The sequence below is a fragment of the Mixophyes fleayi genome, chromosome 2 (assembly GCF_038048845.1).
Source record: "Mixophyes fleayi isolate aMixFle1 chromosome 2, aMixFle1.hap1, whole genome shotgun sequence".
Taxonomy (NCBI): domain Eukaryota; kingdom Metazoa; phylum Chordata; class Amphibia; order Anura; family Limnodynastidae; genus Mixophyes; species Mixophyes fleayi.
This window is the reverse complement of record NC_134403.1, coordinates 160,904,900-160,923,544: the sequence shown is the minus strand read 5'-3', so window position 1 is coordinate 160,923,544 and position 18,645 is coordinate 160,904,900. Positions and strand designations below refer to the sequence as shown.

At 38.6% G+C, this 18,645-nt stretch overlaps 1 protein-coding gene across 1 annotated transcript in view; it reads left to right on the top strand.

Annotated features, from left to right (window-relative positions):
* Positions 1-1,352: 1,352 nt before the first annotated feature.
* IMPG2 (interphotoreceptor matrix proteoglycan 2) overlaps positions 1,353-18,645 on the top strand; it is a 70,953-nt gene continuing 53,660 nt past the window's right edge. The window contains exons 1-4 of the mRNA XM_075194879.1: positions 1,353-1,441; positions 1,542-1,629; positions 4,164-4,412; positions 11,694-11,860. Coding sequence (XP_075050980.1) covers positions 1,551-1,629; positions 4,164-4,412; positions 11,694-11,860 — 495 coding nt within the window. The 5' untranslated portion in view covers positions 1,353-1,441; positions 1,542-1,550. The remainder of the gene's footprint in view (positions 1,442-1,541; positions 1,630-4,163; positions 4,413-11,693; positions 11,861-18,645) is intronic.

Genomic DNA, 18,645 nt, shown 5'->3' with positions numbered 1-18,645 from the left:
GACTGCTGAGGAGTTCCTGCAGGAAACTCTTTCATATCACAGACCAGCACAGGCTGCACCTCCACCTGGGATATGACTGCAGGTATTAGCACTGCCCCTTTTGGGAAAGTTGCATGGTTGTCAGACAGTGGGGCCCACCGGGTATTTCCCTGGGACCCCGGTGAGCCAATCCGTCACTGTATAAGGCCAAAGGTGAAATTAGGGGATGGGAAGCCCAGGTTGAAAATATAACCCCGTATTGCTCAGCTTACACCTTACCAAAAATAAATAAACAAATAGATAATAGCACATTTACTCCTATTTATTTCAAATCATCTGAGTCTTCTATTCTACAGTGAGCCATCGAAATATTTTTTCTTCTGCTAGATTTCTCTTTTCTACTTCAAGCTCTCTCGTTTTTCTACCCTACCCTTTGTGTTCTACTATCTGCTTTTTTCTTCCTAGGTAATATATCTTCTTCCGCAGAGCTCTCTTCCACTCCCCATGAAATTTCACGAACCGTCTAATTGCCAAGGTGCCATCCTATCACAGTACCTTGCTTGAAGTCGCTGAGCTCTTCAGAACGACCCATTTTGTATCACAAATGTTTGCAAATGGAGACTGCATGGCTAGGTGCTGGATTTTATATACCTCTGGCAACGGGTCTGATTGAAACACCTCAATTCAATAATTAACAGGTGTGTCCGAATACTTTTGTCCATATAGTATATTTCTAGCGGTCTCAGGAATATAAATATATTTGTACTTATAATAAAATACTATCGATAATATATATAATCAGTCACTCATCCATTAGATTGTAAGATCTCTCAAGCAGTGTCCGTTCTCCTTCTGACTTCTTGCCAGTTACAACCTCATCTACCTGTATCATTCCTCTTACATGGTGTGTATGGTACTTGTTTTTTATATAGCTTACCTACAATGTCCTATGTACACTTTATGCTTCACTTCTTGTTATTCTTACATTTATACTTTTTTATTGACCTGTATTTTGCCTGCTGGTCTTCTGTGTATTTGTAATATGCTCTACTTCCCTAATGTGAATTTTGTGGGGCCATATAAATAAATGATGATACTAATAATAATAATAATAATAATAATAATAATAATTCTCTATTAGCTATACTGATAAACACATGGTATATTATGTGTATCACTCATTTATGAAATATGGAAAACAATAACAAAAAAATTAAATCTTCTTTTGTTTTCATCTAGGCAGTGAAAATTGACAGAGCTTAGGGCCCAATAAGTGATGTGTTTAGTTAGGTGTGAAATGCTCAGCCTATCAATGGGTTGTCTCTCTCCTCACAACTTGACAAGCTCTGCTAAAGAGCTTAACAGTGCAGATTAAAACAAAAAAAAATTGTTTCCCATCTGTTAAGTGGAGGAACTGTCATTCAGCATTCGGCTGGCTGTCTAAACTAAGTTGGAAGTTTTTGTAAGTAGAAATATTTATTCTGCACATTCTCCAAATGTGTTTACATACCTAGATTCAAGCTCTGTGTGGTTAAAAATGCACATTTGTTTCCTTAGTGCAGCTGAGAAGAATGATTCCTTTATCCTGGATAATTATTTTGGGATTTTTCTCCATGACAGTACTTGATGGACAGCCACAGACTCCTACAGGTAACCCAATCTACTGTGCATTGTTTTAAATCTTAGTATATGTCCATGTTTAATGTACAGTCATTGTCATTATCACACAGTTGTTGTTGTTGCTTATCATGTTCAGATCATTCCTTGTCAAAAATGAACAGTTAAAGTCCAATGTTTTTCTTAATTAATAAATGTTATATTGAATCTGAAGTGTAGTTGAAATATGTTAAACTATTTAATTTTAAAGGAGAGCATTAAACAAAAAATATAATACTTATCCCTGCAACAGCTCACAAAACCACAATACTTATTGCAATGTAATGACTTTTCTATATTATAAAGAGCTGGGTACAGAGATATAATAGTGAATTTATATTTCAACTTAATTGGTACAATGCAACTAAAAGTCGTATTTTGAATTAGCTTACTACTTATGTGAGCTAAGTAACGTTTCAGAACTTTTTAACAATATTGCTTTTCTTGTATATTTGATGACTTGAATTAAATGACCTGGAAACCAGGCTGCTTTCATGAAGTAGCCACAATATAATCAGACATATAATCTTGCTACACAGAGTTTGATTTCAATTTCATTCTTGTGTATTATTTATCTTTCTTCATTTGTTCAAAACAAACTATATATATATATAAAATAAATTAATAAAAATAGATCACAATCTGAATATGAAGTTACCACATTACTGTCATGACAGGCAAGACACTACTAAAGCACAAAATCCATTTTAATCCCTTTATGTTATATAATTGATTTAAATAGTATGTGCTATATTTTACATACAGCTGGTTTTTTAAAGGGTTCAATATCAACTAACACGTACAAAGCTTAATGACAATGGTGCACATGTATAATTAGTAACTGTACAATGTGTTTACTAAAGAAATATTCAATGTAAAAGTGATGTCTGTATTGCAGGACATACCACATCACTGATATATATATATATATATATATATATATATATATATATATATATATATATATATTACACACACAAACATGTATGTTATGTTAAATACGTTCAAGTATTATAGGAGTGATACCTTTATTGGTTAACCAAAAAAAAATATTATATTTGCTAGCTTTCAGAGCACAGAGGCCCCTTCATCAGGCAAGTTTCACAAATGAATGAGAAAAAGGCACAATATTTAAGAGCTGTTACATCAAGAAATTTGTACAGAGGGGGGAGAATACATCATCAAGATAAGCTAAAGTGATAAAAAGGAGGTTTTCGTTATGAATGGAAGAGTAAAAGTTCTACAAGTTTAGAGATCTGCACTCTGCTGTGGGGTGTGAAGTGTGTCCATGTAGTGAGTGGGTCATAAATCCAGGTGTTAGATTGAATCCTTCAGTCAATGAATGGAATGTTCTTATCAGCTTGAATTCCCATAATTTTCTCTCCCTGTCATTTTTAAAAAGAACTTTAAGTGTCCTGGTCCAGAGAAGAAGAAACTGTGTCCTGGTCCAGAGAAGTGTTTACCCACGGGGTGTCCAGAGTCTTTTTTATTGTGTGTCTGTGTAGATTCATTCTAGATTGCAGTTTCTGCTTGGTCTCCACAATGTAATTTCCTTAAGGGCACCTTGTACACTGTATACACTGTAGGACTGGAGGATGATAGATATATATATATATATATATATATATATACATATATATATATATATATATATATATATATATATATATATATATATATATATATTGTAAAAATAGATTGTGTGCTTTAGAAGACACAAAGTCTTTTCTTTCTTAGTTGATACTGAATCTATTAAATAGAATCTCTGTACAAAATAGAGTACATACAATAATTACCCATTTAAATTGGGCATAATATAGGGCACATTGTTCTATTAATTAAAACTTGGCACACTTTATATATAGTTGGAAACACTGAACTTTTGACCCTTTGTCCTACAGACTATAAAGGGCTGGGCAAGGCTTTGAATTCAGAAATTCCTGACTCAGATGCAGCTACTCAAACAATAAACAATTTCCCAGATATTTCTCAGTGATGGAAAGGACTGAAATTAAAGCAGCATAATTTAGAAGTGTTTATTTTAAGTGATTATTCCACTTTGCTTTATGTGTTATAGATAAAGTATGAAATGAGATAATGTTGACTTGGCATTGCTGGATATTAGTAAATTAAATTTACACTGAGCCTATTTTGGGTTATTTTTACCCCCAAAATAATTCTCACTTTCAGTAATTATTATACATGGACTATAGTTTTTTTCCTCAATAAATTCACCATTTCATCTAAAGTTGTCATTATCCATATACTTTACCTCTTCAATGACATATGCACAATATAACACTAATTTGCATACATTTACAACACATTGGATAAATATCATAGACATTGAATGGTTTACCGTGAGCTGAAATCACATCATCCTGCCATTGCTAATCCCATATGACACTGATTCTTTACAATTTCTAACATATTGTATTGTATTCTCTGGCATGAATATTCAACTGAAGTAAATATATTTCTATAATTTTGTTAAGTTTCATAGCATATTGTTTTGTTTTATTTGGCAGAAGACTCCAGAACGCCACTTGACAGCATCATATACATAGGACTTAAAGACGTACAGTATGGGATGGAAGAAGGGAGTGGATCATTGCCAGAATCCAATCCACCTCCAGCCGAATCACATAGCCAACTCTATAGGAGCTTCCTAAGGAGGAAAAAGAGGGCAATTTTATTTCCCAGTGGAGTAAAGGTGTGCCCAGAAGAAACATTTGAACAAACTCTTGCAAATCATTTAAAGTTTTTTAAACTAAGAGGTAAGTCAATTTTTTTAAACTAATGTTCTGTATTAAAACAATATAGACTGCTCATGGTTCAAGATATATTATTCATATTAGCCCTACAGTAGAATAGCTCATTGTAGTTTCCAAAGCCCCAGCGTATTAGTGACAGATAGTATTAATCAGCACAACAGGGATCTTGAGGAAGATTAATGCCAGTGATCTGTTAGGTATTTGGCTTTACCTGTGTAACACACATACATAGCACTACCGTAGTCACCTAGTTACTGCTGACCCTGTTTAAACCATGAAACACCAGAACCTACTTATTTATTTAAAGGTTATCATATAACAAAAAAAATAAACCCGATTTATGTCTTGTTTTATGGTTGTCATAATGTAACAATGATGAAAGGGAAGCATATTATTAATATTAATATTAACATTTATTTGTATGGTGTACAGTATACTCCATTAATTCTGGTTGTTTGAAAAGTGGGTCTAAACTGATAAAAATTAAAGTATATATTTTAAAACTCCATATTCATGCATGGAAATGTTATACATAAGTATTTTATACTGACTTACAATTTCCGATTTTTTCTCATTAGAGGCTGCCATATGTATTTTTTTAAATTAGCTGTACTTGGCTGTGTATATTATATATTCAGTACAGTATACTGCATAACATTGTGTGTTGGCAGAAATGTTTTGCTTTGGTTCCCTTTTTTGTTAATATGATATATAAAGATATGAAGTGATTATCTAAAAGTCTACTGTATGATACTGTGCTACCAAAAGGACAGGTTATTTATTGTTACAGTAGAACTACTTTATAATAACATTAAAAATTAAAATAGAAAATAATACATTTTTGAATGTTTTCATTATTTAAAATCGCAAATGGACATAAGACGCAAATATCAATCTTTGTTACATGTTCAGCACATACATAATAGAATTCTGATGAGGCAACTGCCGGTGTCATATTATTTCAAATCTGACACTAACACCTTTAAAAACAGTTGAAATAAGTGCTGAGTATACAAGGTTAAAGTTTTTAATGTCAGTGGAGGTCATTTGTGAAGCACAAAATGGCAGCTCTGCAGCGCAAAATGCAGTTTTTGACCTTGAACGGGCTTCAATTTGCACAAATACACATAGATTTCCACCAGGTGTGTAGTTTTGTGAAGTAGGAGGGCTGCATTTATTGAGGAACAAAAGTTTGCACAGTACTAGATAACCTGGTCAGGATTTCACTATAACAGGGGGATTGCTCTTATTTAGTAAACACCAGCCGCAGGCTATAAAGGGAAATAATATAGTGCACTGTACATGGAGACTGTTGTAACACAGGTGGCAGTTTTGAGTATGACGTGCATTACTCGGAGTGCACTTATAAACACACTTGTCTGCTGAATGGATCCCATTATAAGTGTAGGCCGAGACCCAATCTCCCCCAGACTTGGGCAGTGAAGCACACTCTAAACAATGTAATAAACATCTTCACACACGCAAAGGTAACACATGTAATGAAGACAGTTCAGAGATCCCTTCATTTAATTGATAAATAAGGCTAAACCAGTTTTAAGAGATAGGCAGAAAAGTTTATTGAAAGGTGTGGTAATGGGCTAGGTTGGACTGCTGTAAAGTTTACACTTTTGAACACAGCACCTCTAAAAGATTTTTCAACTCTCTGAACATTGAGGCCACTTTTACTTTGCTGAGGCTGCTTCTGAGGGCAGAGAGAAGCCATGAACCTTGATGTAAACTATGCAAACCAACAAGGTACACTGTGCAAAACCAAGTTTTTCTGAGGTGCTTCATAAATGACCTCCATTGGCTTGGCATGTGGGATGGACTAGATGTATGGCATGATGATTTTATCAGTAACCTGAGCAGTTGTGTTATTCAGTGGACCCGAAACAGAGTACTTTTACTCTTCTAGAACGTCTTATTTTTGACTTTACTATAATTACAGTAATCAACAATCATTACGTTCAACTGTATTTAGGTCAGAGTATGGAATATGCGTGGCAGGAGATCATCTTCTCATTCTCCAGTCATGGTTGGTTCTAATCAGAGAGGACATGAGATTGGCTTGTTGCCAAAAACTCTTTTCATATAGTATCTATAAGTGGATTGCTTGAGATCCTTCATAATTCCGTTCCAGTGATAAGGTTTCATCAAAGTTCAACCTCCTACTGTTTTAGTACCACCGCTGTCCAGGAAACCACTAAAATGCACCCTCTTTATCATTTTACCTCATTGCATAATCATGCTCTGCAAAATAAAATCTTGGTTCTGCAATATGAGGCGCACCAGTGCGCCTACTCTGTAGTTTAATAGGAACATCTTCATTCGGTCCTACTCAGTTTCAGATTGCGGGGTCTACTGATAGATACCAATCTAGGCCATTCAATTCTCTTGTGTCAAATTCATCTGTGCACAAGGCCAACTAATGGTGATAATGACATATTGGAATACAGTGTACTGTGACTTTCATGGGTATTATTAATTATCAACAGAGGCTTGTTGGGGGACAGGGAGTCTTGAAGCGCATACAACCACCTTTGTGTAGCTGTTAGTTAAAAGTGATGATCTAGCTCAGTAATGGCAGTGTGTCCTCTTCATGTTTTTCCTGGTTACCAACTGAAACCAAAGACCATTTGAATTTGAATTGTGTTTAAGCACTTTAATTGGCGTGATTGGCTGACTGAAAGCTGGGACCATCAATCAGCCAATCACACTATAGAAAGTGACAAACGCAACTCAGTGTTCCCCAGTATCGGTGGTCTAGGCTTGCTCCTAGCAACTAGGAGCAGCATTAATATCATAGCTGACCACTGACCATAAAACGTCTTGGCTAGATATAATACAATAAATAAAAGCAGAGGATTTTCACACTAACTTGTTTTATTATTTCTAAACTTATTCCTTGCCCTCAAATAATCCATTATTTCCTTTCACATGATCATTATCTCAAAGTAGTTCACTAGTTCAGATTTTTATTTTGAACAGGTCTTTTTTATTTCCCACAATTTTTCCCATAGACATTTTTATTCCGTGCCTGCACAAAAAAGTTATTATGGAATAGAGAAGCAAAATATGTGTATTTTACTTAAAGGCTGAACCAGTTATAGAGCGTAGAAGTAAATGTATATTTGTATTAATTTATTTACTTTTATCCAGAGGTACCCAAATAAGTTAATGGAGAATCTAATGAGTCTCCCTTATTGTCAGTGATTAAAGTTTCAATGTAGACTGGATCTGACACGCCAACTACTATTAGAGTAAATGTATTGATAAGGAGGAGTGCTCGGGTTGCCTGAGTGCCTCAGATTCCTGAGTGCTCCTGATGGGACAGATGTACTCTTATACAAGTCACTAAACTACTTCTTTACTTCCTGCTTATGATGCTCTTAATGGAAACTGCAGTGGACCATTCAGAACCTTAGAATCAGTATAGTTAGTTACATAAGACAATGGGCTTTACTTAGCTCACTAACAAGATCATAAACAATATTAAATATCTTCAGCTCTGCCAAGGTGCAGCTATTTTTACACATGTATTTGTTAATGCTAAACATAGCCCATATATTGGACCAATTTATATTTTGGTTTTAATAGCCCTTTATGCTAGATCCAATTAGCAATTTGCTAGGGAGAGCAGCCTTGGACTATTAGGGGTATATTTACTAATCAGCATTTCCAATGAACAGCCGATTCTCGTGCTTTGCCATCATTTTTTTAAAACGCCAATTTTATTAAAGACAAAGCCAGATGTGCTTCGTCTTTAATAAAATTGCCTTTTTAAACAATGCCAGCAAAACGCAGAGAATCGGCTCTTTGTTGCAAACAAATGCTTAGGAAATATACCCCTTAGTTTTCTTGAAGATCAATGAAGACAGGAGGTGTTACCTTGCATATAAAGGAAAAGGACACTACCACATATTATTGTCTTCATGTTTAGAATGAACAGCATAGGTCTGAACTTCAATAAATGTAAAAACATACTGTATGTATTATTGATTCATTATTATTGGTAAAATTAACCCACTATTGAAATTCAGATTACAGCTTGTCTATGGAGTGAGCAAACCTAAGCTCCTGGTATTTTTTAAGACCATAGAATATCCCTAAACTAAGCTGGATAAAGAGCTGACTTGGACATAAATGGAAGAAGCAGGATTTAAAACTGATTATTAGGAGTGTTAAACAGCAGGACATTGGTTATATAACATCTATAACCTTGGTGTTTGGGAATAAACAATGTGATCAGAAGTTTTGTATTTGTATAAATACTGTCCCCTACTTTATTTCTGATACCAAGTGCAATAAATATCACTATATACCTATGCTCACCAATCCAGATACATAGGAAGTCTACATTCTTGGGAAATAAGAGCGAGTTAAAAATATCCCCAAGTGCAGGTAGAAGAAGAGGACGGAAATACATTTAAATGTCATATTTTGATGATGAATGCCTTCAGGAAATAAATATATAATGCAGTGGTTACAACTGTATTAAACATGCTGCAAGCATAGGGTATAAGGAAGGCTTGGGGAATTGCTTTCAAGTTTTCTCATCCATTTGCTGTCAGATAATGAGGCTTAAATTTGTTGAGAGAGAGCACCAACTTTTTTAAGATGATTGTTTAATTCTCCTTCATTAAGCTCTGAAGTACTTGAACGAGAATTAATCAGCGCTATTAACCAATGACAAAGCACATTTCTTGCTGTGACTGAATGGTACACCTGGCAGCCCAATTCCTGGTTATTTGAATAATTCTGGGCATGGTGCCTTTTGATAGGCAGTTGGCTCTTATCAGGATTTTGAGCTGTAGTTTGGACATAGTGATATATGCTGGATATATCTATGTATTTTTGGGCATGTGACTGCATGTTTGATAGTAAGCTGAACATTAAGCTTTAGGCTAGTTCTAGGAATGCATCTCTAGATTTGTTGTATGTTTTATGTGGTACATCCACAGTCCAGTATGTTCTATTATTTGCGATCTGGTGGCTGTGGAGGCCACTGTAATATACAGAACTCTTTGTCATGCTTGTGGAACAGGAGTCAAAAAGGATCCCCATCGATTTTGCTAATTACATAGAGACACTATCTGTAGTATTGCAATAAATTACATCTGACGACCTGGTGACAGATCCTCTTATAGGAGAAACTAATTAGAATCTTCTGTGACATATTTGTGTTTCATCCCGATGCATTTTCTTTACCACGATTTGGCTCAATTCAGAATTTTTAATCGACATTTGTATTTTTCCATATTTACCAGCAAAACAGTGATACTCTCTGGTTACTTCCTGTCAGTCATCCTACAATCTCTGCGGCGCCCGTGCTAGTTGTGCTGTTCAGACAGCTATGTACCAAATGTACTAAACGCACAGAAATATAAAATAGACATAATTCACACCACAAGACACAGAGGGACATTTTTTCCTAATATAGTGCAGGAAAATAATTGTCAAAGTAGAAGTAAGCTCTTTTTATAAGACTTGTTGATTGGCTGCTTTCTCTGAAATATGGCATACGTGATTCTTCCCCCGATCCAGAGGCAGAACTAGTGAGCCCCAATGCAGGGAAGCGGGAGGAGGGAACCGGGGCTCATAGCTTGCTAGTTCCCCATGCAGTGGGCCCCATTATCTCCATGGGCCCCGGTGCACCACACCTGCTGCATCAATGGTAGTTCCGCCACTGGCTCCATCTCTAGTTATGATCTGAAAAGGCAGGAATAATGTGGCATAAAAGTGTTTTGCTTAATGCATTTCTCTGTATATGTTTTTCTCCATTTAGATTAAGGTTTACTGAATAGGCATTTATGAGATTCAAAGATGCACTAGATATGGTCAATAGCAGGATCTTAGGATGGTGATAGTACAAAATCAATGAAAAATGCTTTGTTATTTAAATAAAGCATGCTTTCACATAACAATTTCTTTTGAAAAAATTATTTAGTTTAAAATTTTTCTTCTATATTTAAATTTTTTTTTTTTTTGTTTACCAAATAGTGGGATTCACAGCCCACTGGTATTGACTGAGGTCCATCCATCTAGTTTTATACTGTTTCATGGGTTTTAATTATTTGACTGTGAGCATTCATGTTTGTGTAAGCAGATGAACCAATGACAAGCTGCACTCTGTTGACAGCGGCTTGTGAATGGTCTTCCTGTTCACTACCCCTCCCAGGATTCAGTGCTGTTAGAAGAATTAGGCAAAATATCGGTGACCCGCTAGGGTAAAGAGAAGGTTAATATTATCTACTAGATGATAGTCTTGCTTTAAATACTATTTTTTAAAGCTGGGTTATTTAATTGTGAATGTTTTCAGACCACTTCCAAGTAATCTGCGGTGCTATGCTGATTCAATAAGCAGAGCTTTAGCTGTTAATGTAAGTATTACGGAAGATACATATGTTAAAATAGTAAACTGAAAGCAGACTAGTAGTGTAGAGAATAACAGGAAAACGGATAAAAAGTAGAAAAACTGTGACAAAAGTGTGAAAGTACAGTAAGAAGCACTCTCTAAAGACAATGTAAACATTTGTATAATAAACAACAACAGGTGTCAGAAAACAGCTCCTTCATCAAGCACATAACAGATCAAAGCATACTACTCTGTCCATCTTTTACTATATTTGCATGCCAGTGATCACTCTGCAATAGGGTACAATAATTATTATCCATTAACACTATTTGTGACAAAATTATAAAAAAAAGCGTATTATAATTCTTTGACTTTATCAATCAATTTTCTTTGAACACAGTAACCTCATTTGTAACTAGTTTGGCTGTGCAAAACGCCTTGTTTTTGCACCAGTGTACTTGAGATATGGGTCTCCAGAACTGAACACAGTATTCTAGATGAGGCCGTACCAATGACCTATACAGTGGCATTGAATGTAGACATGTTTTGTATAAGTTTATCCAGTGTTTAAAAATGAATTAACAAAAAGCACTTTAGTAAGTAAAATGGGGAAGATTTTGTATTAATATTTATATGTAAATGATATAGTTTTATTTTTATTGTTGATTTTATTCTAATTGTACATGACAGTGTGAATATATTATGTCTTGTTCCAATGTTATGAGTTGAAAAACAATAACATGTAATACAAGACACAGGCACATGGATGACAAAGAACATTCTGATATGTACTAACCTTTATAATTAACCATAAAATATCAACAAAGACAAAACTAAGATAATTTTATTCTTTGGAGGGCTCCATTTACTAACATTTATTTGGTATTCAATCATGACAAACTTTACTTTGTTATTATCTATTTGTACAGTCTGCCAAGAAACCGTTTGGGAAGTTTTCAAGATATTTTGGGACAGACTTCCAGACCAAGCAGAATATCAGCACTGGATGGATTTGTGTGAAGAGGGCACAATGCCAGTATTTGAAATAGGAGAGAATTTCAGTCGCTCTGAAGACCATCATAAGTTGGTCCTAGAGGTAAATTACTGAAATATTTCTTATATGGGGAACTCATCAATGAATTTAACATTCAGATTCTTAATTAGCTGTATATAATTAAGTTGTCATACTGGAGTACTACAAAAAAGTAATGGAATCCTAACTTAATTTGATAATTTCTTTATTAAAATATTTTTAAAGCTAATTACAGTCAATCTTGCTTTTTCTATGTTTTATGTAACACTGGTACTGTTAAATCTGTGTAGCGATGTTCCTGGACACGGTTCCAGTATATCAAGTGAGGGCAGGTTAGAGAGAAGAGAAAGTCTAGATATTAGAGAGAGTCTAGAGAGTTGGATATAGTGGATCCCTATATATGGCTAGTTTAAGATTACATAAGGTAAAAGTTCTTTTTTTCTTTCAGATACTTTTTTTTTTAGAGGGTGCCAAATGATAATAGTAAGGTATTATTTTCCTTTCAAAGTGAGAACTAAGTGTGTGTGATCACTAGTAGCTTGGATGACCAGCAGGATGGGTAATGTTTTCCTATAACCATTTACAGATTGGTTTAGCTGGAAAATAAATTTTCTTCTCTAGGGACACAGTGTTGAACACTGAGGCCAGAACAAGTGCTCCTCTCTTCCATGTGTCACTGCCTTTAGGAATAGAAGGGAACCTGAGCAATATCAGGCTATAATGGTAGCTGTTATAAAGTTTTCCCACAACATCAAATAATAAATATGCTGTCTAGAACGTCTCATAAGGGTGGGCATTACATCATTATATTCCTGTGTCTATGATTTTATATAGCCATAAGAGACAAAGATCTAACACAGTAATCCTCTGATTTTGTATCATGCTTTTTTTTTTACATGTTTTGTTGCTTGTTGGGGTGCGCAATAGAAATACTTATCCATCCAAATGGATGCACGAGGGGGTATTGGACATTGGAGATTGAAAATATTGGTGATTTATATAGTCTGATACATTCAAAATAGTTAAACAATCTGTAAATATATCACTTTAGAAGTTGGTCATTTACATAGCAAGGTTTGATAGGCAGTTAGTAACAGGACTAGCTATTTTCATAACCAATGGGAATATACCAAATATATCACATCTAGTCCTTTCTCAGTTCTCCACTACCTATATTAAAAAAGCTAAAATGTTTAATTCAATCGTTCATTATTGAAAAGATAAGCGCACGTGTAAGCATTACATCCAAACAGAATGTGTCACGGTGCATTACTCCATATAAAAGTAACATCTGGAGATGATATACATATATACACAGTCATAAGCAGAGCAGGGTTAGTGTCACTCACCGGACCGTGAGTGCCTCTTCCCGGACATTTAGGAACCGTGGCCGTCCACCATCCTGAGGGTCTGCGCATGCGCAGCCCTTTTCTATACTTCAGTGTATACCCCTTTAACTTAATTGGCAGATCAGGCAACCTCCCTATATTAAGCACCTGTGGTCACCACCACGTTGCCTGATCTTGGAGTCTCATTCCTTATGAGTCTCTGAAGGTGTTCCTGTATTACTCGTGTATTCAGCGCTGCTGATTCCTGTGGTTTCCAAACCACTTCTACTACTGTGGTTCCATACCACTTCTACCATCAACTGTATCATCTTGACTGTTTGCTGATTCCTATCCGCTGCCTCCGTGCACTACAGTCTTCTATACCACTTCAACGTTATTTTATATCAATGTGACTGTTTGCTCATCGCTATCCGCTGCCTCCGTGCACTCCAGCTTTTACCTCACTCACCTGCTTCTCATCAAGTCTGTTTGCTGATTCCTATCCGCTGCCTCCGTGCACTACAGTCTCCTCCTTGCAACATCGTGACTGCCAGCTGACTACTATCCGCTGCCTCTGTGCACTACAGTCTCCTGCTTGCAACTCGCCTGTGTTCAACATCGTGACTGCCAGCTGACTACTATCCGCTGCCTCTGTGCACTACAGTCTCCTGCTTGCAACTCGCCTGTGTTCAACATCGTGACTGCCAGCTGACTACTATCCGCTGCCCCTGTGCACTACAGTCTCCTGCTTGCAACTCGCCTGTGTTCAACATCGTGACTGCCAGCTGATTACTATCCGCTGCCTCCGTGCACTATAGTCTCATCTCATCTTTGCTGTGACTTCCTCGAGACTGCCGCTTTCATTACCATCTGCTACACTTCGTGATCAACAGCTCCTGCCCTGCGCTGCACTCCTGTTTCCCATCGCTGTTGGTTCCTGTGGTTGCTACTGGTTACCTCCGTGTGCCGCTGAGTCCTGCTGCGGTGGTCAACGCTATCGTCCATCTCCTGCTGATCCACTCTCCACGCTTCACGTGTTCCACTGGTCTCTACCCTCCTGTCAGCATTGGATTTGTATCTCATCTACTACCCTCTGCTGGATCATCTCCATTCTCCTGGGTCCCCTATGAGTCCAGTTCCACGTGTTGCTGACTCCTGTGGATTCGTGTCCCTGTTGGTCTACTCACCTGTGCGCTGCACCTGCTAGACCGCTGCTTCACCTATCCAGGGACTTCCTATCCAGTCGGCCTCCAGCCGCTCAGGTACCGCTGCAATCCCATCTGACTGCTACTGCTGAACCACGGTATGCATACTTCTCATTGACTGTGCTGTGTATTGCATATCTTGCTGGACTGTGTTTGGTTCGCTCTGGAGTCTGCTATCCGCTGAGTCTATTGCCATCATTGACTGTGTTATCATTGTGCTAGACTACTTCAAGAGACTTTCTAGATTGCAGACCTGATCAGTCATTTATATATATATATATCTATATTGTGCATATTACTGTGGATCGTGTATAAGGTGCCTGTGTATATCCTGTGTTGCAGCCTTCCCCCGTGCACCTCCTCACATATATATTCAGTGGTACAACTTGCTGATGTCAGACCACTGATCCCTGTTTCCGGTATCACCTGTTCCATTATCCTCTCACATAGCAGTGGTACAACTTGCTACCGCAGACCACTGACTACCTGGATACCTCCACTTGGATTCCATTCCTTCACTCAGACAGCGGTACAACTTGCTACCCGCAGACCGCTGACTCTCATCACCTCCTTGTTTCTGTTGGACATTCCTCCTCACTATAGCAGTGGTACAACTTGCTATCGCAGACCACTGACTACCTTCACGTGTCCTTGTCCATACAGTTCCTTGTGTATCATTACCTCATTATCACCAGTGTTGCTAGTCATAGACTTTCCTGAGCATCTCATCGGCCATCATTTCATGTTCCGTGATCACCCAGCTACCAGAGTACCCTATTACCATCTACATTGCTCTGGTAAGCCTACCATCTGGTGATCCCTGGGTAAAGACTCCTAGTGCCCGTGACAGTAAGATCAGGCCATGACAGACCCAGATGTGGAACCTACCGCCAAAGAGATGCTGCAACATCTGGTTAGCCGTGTGGAGCAACAGGATGCCCGCCAACAGCTGTTACTTCAGTGTTATCAGTCATTAACCTCCCAAGGAACATCTGGACAGACTGTGACAGCTACTACTGAAGCTCCTGTGCTTTCCTCCGTTTCCCCATTGCCATCCCAGGTGTCTATAGCTTCCACGCTTCACCTGCCTACTCCGTCAAAGTACGATGGAGACCCCAAAACTTGTAGGGGTTTCCTTAACCAATGTTCAGTCCATTTTGAGCTCCAACCTCAAAATTTTTCTACCCATCGTTCCAGAGTGGCCTATCTTATCTCTTTGTTTTCAGGACAAGCCCTGGCTTGGGCCTCCCCTCTGTGGGAGAGGAACGATCCAATATTACAAGATAGTGCCAAATTCATTTCTACATTCCGAAGTGTGTTCGATGAACCAGGTCGTGTGACCTCCGCTGCTTCTAGCATCCTCCGTCTGCGACAAGGATCTCATACTGTAGGCCAGTACGTCATTCAATTTAGGATCTTAGCCTCTGAACTTCAGTGGAACACTGAAGCCCTAGTTGCCGCCTTCTGGCAGGGGCTTTTCGATAAAATTAAAGATGCACTGACTACCCAAGAGCTTCCTTCGTCACTTGAAGATTTGATCTCTCTATGCCATCGTGTTGATATGAGATTTCGTGAAAGAGAGGCTGAGAAAACGACTTCTGTTAAAGCACCTTTTCGCTCTAACCCTCAATTTCGTCCAGTGTCACCCGCTGTGATTCCCATGGAGATAGGACGTTCCAAGTTATCTTCTGAGGAGAGGAAACGAAGAGTCAAGAATAGACTCTGTATCTATTGTGCTGATTCCACTCATGTCCTCAGCTCCTGCCCTAAGAGATCGGGAAATGCCAGGCCCTAACTAGTTCTGGAGAGGTGAAGTTAGGGTCCCTGGAGTCCTCTCCATCGTCTATGAAATCTAAAGTCTGCGCTTTTGATGTGACTATTTCCTTTGCTACCAAAACCTTTGAGTCACAGGCATTGATTGATTCCGGAGCAGCAGGAAATTTTATTTCCAAATCGTTAGTTAATCAATGGTCTCTACCAATGATTACCTTAAAAACTCCCATTACTGTGACGGCTATCGATGGATCACGTCTCATCAACGGTCTCATCACCCAGAGTACGTCTCCAGTAACCCTTCAGATTGGTGCTCTGCATCATGAAGAGATATCGTTTTTAATTCTTCCTGTTACGACAAGTCCGATTGTCCTAGGCCTTCCATGGCTTCAGTGTCACTCTCCCCAGATTGACTGGCGCACCCCTCAAGTCACGTCTTGGGGGCCTGAATGTCACCATCATTGCCTTTCCCAAGTCATTCCTCTCAAGGTACAGCAAGCTTCCATCTCAGCTATTTCACCGGGACTCCCTCCTCAATATGCTTCATTTACCGATGTTTTTGATAAAGCTCAGTCTGAACGTCTTCCTCCTCATCGTTCTTGGGATTGTCCGATTGATCTTCTTCCTGGCAAGACTCCTCCCAGGGGCCGGGTCTATCCACTCTCGTTACCTGAAACTCAAGCTACATCTGAATATATACGGGAGAACCTCCAGCGTGGGTTCATTCGACCTTCCACCTCGCCCGCTGGAGCTGGGTTCTTCTTTGTCAAAAAGAAGGATGGATCATTACGCCCTTGTATAGATTTTCGTGGACTCAATGCCATTACTATCAAGAATCGGTATCCCATTCCGTTGATCACTGAGCTATTTGACCGCATCAAGGGAGCCCGTATTTTTACTAAGTTGGATCTTCGTGGTGCCTACAATTTAATCAGAATCCGTTCCGGTGACGAATGGAAGACGGCGTTTAACACCAGAGACGGGCATTACGAATATCTGGTAATGCCTTTCGGGCTATGTAATGCCCCCGCTGTTTTTCAGGGCTTCATCAATGAGATTTTTCGGGACTTATTATATGTATGTGTCGTCGTCTACCTGGACGACATATTGATTTTTTCACAGGACCTGCCTTCTCACCACCAACATGTGGCAGAAGTCCTCTCCAGGCTACGGAAAAATTCATTGTTCTGTAAATTAGAAAAATGTTCATTCGAATTACCCCAGATTCCATTCTTGGGGTATATTGTTTCCGGAGTTGGTCTGAAGATGGATCCTGACAAAGTAAATGCTGTCCTACATTGGCCCCAGCCAACTACTCTTCGTGCCATCCAGCGTTTTTTAGGTTTTGCCAATTACTATAGACGCTTCATTCAAGACTTTTCTTCCATTGCATCTCCTATTGTGGCCCTGACTCGAAAAGGGGCTAATCCTAAGCAATGGTCTACTGAGGCTATTCAAGCCTTTCAAACATTAAAAGAGTCCTTCTCTTCGGCTCCAATCCTTCGTCAGCCTGATGTGACACTCCCCTTTTTCCTAGAAGTAGATGCCTCTAATGTGGGCTTAGGAGCTATTCTCTCCCAACGCTCGGAACAGCAAAAATTCCACCCTTGTGCCTTCTATTCTCGGGGTCTCCTACCCGCAGAGAAGAATTATACCATCGGAGACAAGGAATTACTGGCTATCAAAGCCGCATTAGAGGAATGGAGATACTTGTTGGAGGGAGCTCGCCATCCGGTGACGATCTTCACGGATCATAAGAACTTGTCATATCTCCAGTCTGCCCAATGCTTGAACCCTCGTCAAGCAAGATGGTCTCTTTTCTTTTCCCGTTTTGAATTAATAATTACCTTCAAACCAGCTGCCAAGAACAAAAAAGCTGATGCCTTATCTAGAGCCTTTGTTACGTCCTCTGATATAGAAGAGGTTTCCAACCATACCATTCTAGACCCCAAATGTATCTCACTGGCTGCTTCATCCACCAAAACGCTACCATTTGGGAAGACCCTCGTGCCTCCTACTCTAAGGAGGAAAATCCTTTCGTGGTTCCATGCCTCTCGTTTTTCTGGACACGCCGGTGAACACAAGACTTTTGAGATCCTCTCTCGAAGTTACTGGTGGCCTTCAATGAGGAGAGACGTCAAAGAGTTCATTGCTTCCTGTGAATTATGTTCGCAATTCAAATCCTCCCGCAGAACCCCAGCAGGGTTGCTGCGACCACTACCCATTCCGTCCAAACCATGGACCCATATTAGTATGGATTTCGTTACTGACTTACCACCTAGTAAGAACCATAACACTATTTGGGTGGTAGTGGACAGATTTTCGAAGATGGCTCATTTCATCCCCCTGTCTGGTTTGCCTTCCTCGTCTATCCTGGCTGAACATTTCATTAAAGAGATCTTCCGTATCCATGGATGTCCATCTGAGATTGTGTCTGATAGAGGAGTACAATTCGTGTCCAGATTCTGGCGAGCCCTTTGTAAAACCTTGGGCATACGATTAGCACTCTCATCTTCTTACCATCCACAATCCAATGGACAAA